Source organism: Rhea americana, unplaced genomic scaffold (genome assembly GCF_003343005.1).
Source record: "Rhea americana isolate MKP2758 unplaced genomic scaffold, rheAme1 scaffold_406, whole genome shotgun sequence".
Taxonomy (NCBI): Eukaryota; Metazoa; Chordata; class Aves; order Rheiformes; family Rheidae; genus Rhea; species Rhea americana.
Window position 1 is genome coordinate 151,108 of NW_028186542.1, and position 4,158 is coordinate 155,265.

The 4,158-nt window shown below is 54.1% G+C and overlaps 1 protein-coding gene across 1 annotated transcript in view; it reads left to right on the plus strand.

The window, feature by feature from the left end:
* Positions 1-3,800: 3,800 nt before the first annotated feature.
* SLC9A5 (solute carrier family 9 member A5) overlaps positions 3,801-4,158 on the plus strand; it is a 17,395-nt gene continuing 17,037 nt past the window's right edge. Inside the window, exon 1 of the mRNA XM_085314516.1 lies at positions 3,801-3,827. Within this exon, the coding sequence (XP_085170642.1) occupies positions 3,801-3,827 (27 nt within the window). The remainder of the gene's footprint in view (positions 3,828-4,158) is intronic.

Consider the following 4,158-nt stretch of genomic DNA (forward strand, 5'->3'; position numbering starts at 1 on the left):
CGCCGCCCTGCGCCCGCGCACCTCCTGCCCACCTGCGCGGCCCGGCTGGCGGCGGCGCTGTGCTCCGGGCGCCCTCCGACGGGCGCGCCGGCGGCCGCACTGGCGGCTCCCTTCCGGCGTGGAGTGGCTTTCTAGCCGGGGCTCTCTACTTTTGGGGAAACAGCAGTGGGCTGGATGCTCCGGGAGCCGCTGGGATGCTCATGGTCTGCCAGGATACTCCCAAGACTGGCAGGATACTCTGGGTCCTGCTGGGGTGCTGCAGGTCTCCCAGGAGGTGCCAGGTCCACCAGGATTCTCCAAGTCTCCTGGGATGCTCTGAGCTTGCAGGGATGCTCTAAGGCCTGTGGGGATACTCCAGGTCTGCCAGGACGCTCCAGGCTTGTCATTGTAGTCCTGAGCATGCCAGGAGGCTCTGGAACCTGATGGGGTGCTCCTAAATCCGTTGGGGTGTTCTGGGACCTTCCAAGATGCTCCTGAGCTAGCTGAGATGCTCCAGGGCCTGTTGGGATGCTCCAGGTCTACCAGGATGCTCTGGGTCTCCTAAGATCCTCCAGGGCCTGCCAGGATTCTCCTGAAGCCTACCAGGATGCTCTGGATCTGCTGAGATGCTCCAGATCTACCAGGAGGATACAGTTCTGAAGGGATGTCCTAGAGCCCTCTGGGATGCCCCAGGCTGCCAGRATGGTTGAGAGTCTGTCAAGATGCATGCCCTAGGTTAACTGAAATGTGAATGGACATCTGTACAGAAACTCCTTGTTCYCTGGTTCTTGGTTATACACAAAACCAGATGATAGGCAATTTGGTCAAATTAAAGCATATTAGTGACTTGCTGGAGCTGCACTGTCTCAGGCAATCCACGGGCASCTAGGTTATAGCATCATAATGATGGTAATGTGATAACTTTACACTTCCAGGGTTGATATTAATGCTAATGAGGGAGTTATGCATCCAAGATGGGTTACATAGTAATCCAGTGGATACAGTGAATACGATGTATTCTTAGCTGCAGTTCAGAGAGGCTTGGAAATTAGCATGTAAAGCTGAGAAAATGAAGTCTAAAATGTGCTTTTAAAGAAGTTGTTCTTGAGTTCTTTTCTCAGCATGATGTTCCTCATTACAAGGCTGATCTGATCTGCTGTGGGCTGCTAAATAAAAAATATCAAGATAACAGGCYTCAACTGATTCATATCACATCAATTGCACAAAAAGACTTTGTGAGAATAGAGACTGACAGTGTTGCCATGCACTTGCTGCTTCATGAGCTGAGGACCCCTGTACTCCTTTTCAGAGCAAGTCAAAAACACATCTAGAAAAGGCAACAACTGCTTGGAGGAGCTCAGATGTCCAAACCATTCAGCAGGCAGACTTGTGACCCCTGGGAGGACCCAGCAGCAGGAGAAGCAGTACCTGAAGGAACATCATTACTCCGGGCCATAGCCCTAGCAGTGTGTTTACACAAAGGRTAAGAGCCATAAGAGACGGTCTGATGACTCTCACACTTGACACAAAATATCCCTGGGCACAACTATGTGACTAAACTATGGGAAGAAGCGGGCAGCCAACAGTGATGCTTCCTTTTCCAGATAAGGCTCTTGCCACCAGAAAGCTTCAGGCAGGACCATAAGGGAAGTCAGTGTGGGCATCCTGGCAAGGAAGCTCCTGGGGCAGTGCCCAGCATCTAGGTTGCCTGGTGCCTCTAACTACCACTGCCATCCTGGTCTAGCCTGAAGCTATGGCAGGGAAGGAAAGTGACTTGGCTTTTTGGATGTATCTCATATCCACACAAAGGACAACTCAACAGAATAATACTTTGTAAATATTTTTTTTTGACTGTCCATGTAGCAACAATTATCAAAAGCATAGTAGACTGCGTTGGCAAGAGTRCAACCAGCCAGATGAAGGGAGGGAAGTTTCTTCTCTGTTCAATACTGGATGCTGGGTCCAGCTTGATCTCGTTCCATGAGAAAAACTGGAGCAAGTTCAGCAGAGGCCCATGGGAGGGCGAGGGCTGCAGCACAGGAAGGATGGCAAGAAGCCAAGGGAGCAAAAGAAAGCAAAAAGGGGAATTTAATTGCCCTGCACTACCTAAAAGGTGGTACAGAGAAGCTACAGCCAAACTCTTCTCCAAGGCATTCTTTGAAAGGACRAGAAGAAGTTGAGACAARTTGCAATGCAGCTAATTCTGACTGGATGTAATGGGAAAAYTGTTCCTCAACTGTGYGAGAGTGGTACAGCCCTCAAACAGRCCCTGGGGAGGCWGTAGCATCTCTGTCCTCAGAGACTTTCCAAACACAACCAGAGGAGACCTCAGCCACCTCGTCTAGATTTGCTGCCAGCCCTGCATGGAACCCAGGGCTGGATGGGAGCCTTCCCTTGTGCCCTCCATAGTCTTGTCTTGACCTTCTGTGACACCTCAGCTCTACACATGCCCTACAGAGTGAAGACTGCGATGCCCTGTCCTGCAGCTGCACCATCCTTCCTCCGCCCCAGGCTGAAGTAGCAATTTTCAATGTGCTTGTGATTCCCCGCCCACAAAGAGCTCTACAGCAAGCAGCTATTTCTAAGCTCTTTTTCTTGGAAAGAGTGTGCTGGCAGGAGGGTGGCAGCAGCAGTCTGCTTTCTGCGGCATGATCCTTCAGCTGGAAAAGGTTTGCTGCAGATTTGTGCTGGGTCAGAGAAAAGGGAACAGGAAACACTGCCAAGATCCTTGACAAAGAGACCTGGAGCTGATTCCTCCCTGGCCAGAGGTCTCCACCTGTCTCTCAGGCTTTTCATCCAAGAGGAGCCTATGCCAGAAACACCACCAGACAGATGGCTTGGCCCAGCCAAGGTGCCCTTCTGTTGCAGCTCCAGGGACACACAGATACTGCCTGTCACTCAGCATTAGCATTCTATAAAGCACCCCTCCTGTCCCATACCATACCAGGGCTCCACTTCCATGGTCTGTGGGCTTGCTAGGCACTCCTTGCTGCCCATATGGGACACAGGGTTCCAGGTCTGGGACCAAGATGTGCAGATGGATGTTGGTCAGCATCTTGGGGGGCTGTATCTGGCCAGTGGAGCATAGGAGGTAGGAAYAACTGAGGATCCTGCCAGCCTGGCAAAGGCAGTGGGCCTCTGAGCCAGATGGGACACTGGCTGCAGGACCCCTTGGGCTTAGGGACTCCAGGGTGGAGCTGTGAGATTTTGGAGATGGGGCACCTTTCTGGAGTACTGTAGATGGTCCAAGTCCCAGAGAGGCTGCAGGCAAACAAGACTTTTTAGAGCCATTGCAGGTGTTTGAGAAGGGCTGGGGACGTGAGGGGGGCCTGGGAGCTGTGAAGGCCCTTGCTGGGGTGCTCCAGGGCTGAAGTTCAGGGAGCAGCTGGGGCAGGCRTATGCTCTCAGGAGCAACAGAAGGGGCAGAGATGGGTGGGTGGACTGGGTAGGTGTGGACCCATAAGAGACTGTGGCACCTGAGGGCAGATTGGGTGGGGTGGAGAGATTGGGAAGAAGCAGGAGGGAATCTGTGAGTGAAGGAGGATTGGGCAAGGATGTAGGGACCACGGCAGAGCAACAGCACTGAGGCCATGTAGGGTGGGGGGGACCAGGGAATCTGGGGGGGAGGGAACTGGAGCAAGGGTACCAGGGTGATGTAGGGGGACCGGAGTGATACAAAGGCCCAACTGTGATTTGGGGGGAGTGGGGCAGGGCTTAGGTGGATTGGGGAAGATGAGTGGACACTGGGGCAGGGGCATCATGGTGCTGCAAGGGGATCATGGCAGGTACTAGGGGACCAGAGCAGGCAGAGGAAAACTGGGATGATTGATGCAGGGGGACTGGGGCAGGTACAGAGGGAGCTGGGGCAATACACAGGCCCCATGGTGATGTAGCAGGTACCAGGACAGGATCTGGAGGACTGGGGCAAGTGCAGGGGTCCCATGGTGATGCAGAAGGACTGGGGCAGGTGCAGGGGGGGCTGGGGCAGTACACAGGCCCCATGGTGATGTAGGGGGTACCAGGACAGGGGATGGAGGACTGGGGCAATACCGGGGTCCCATGATGATGCAGCGGACCTGGGGCAGGCGCAGGGGTACCAGGGTGATGCAAGGGGACTGGGGCAATACAGGGGCCCCACGGGGAGTCAGGCAGGCCGGGGCAGCTGCTCGGGACCTGCGG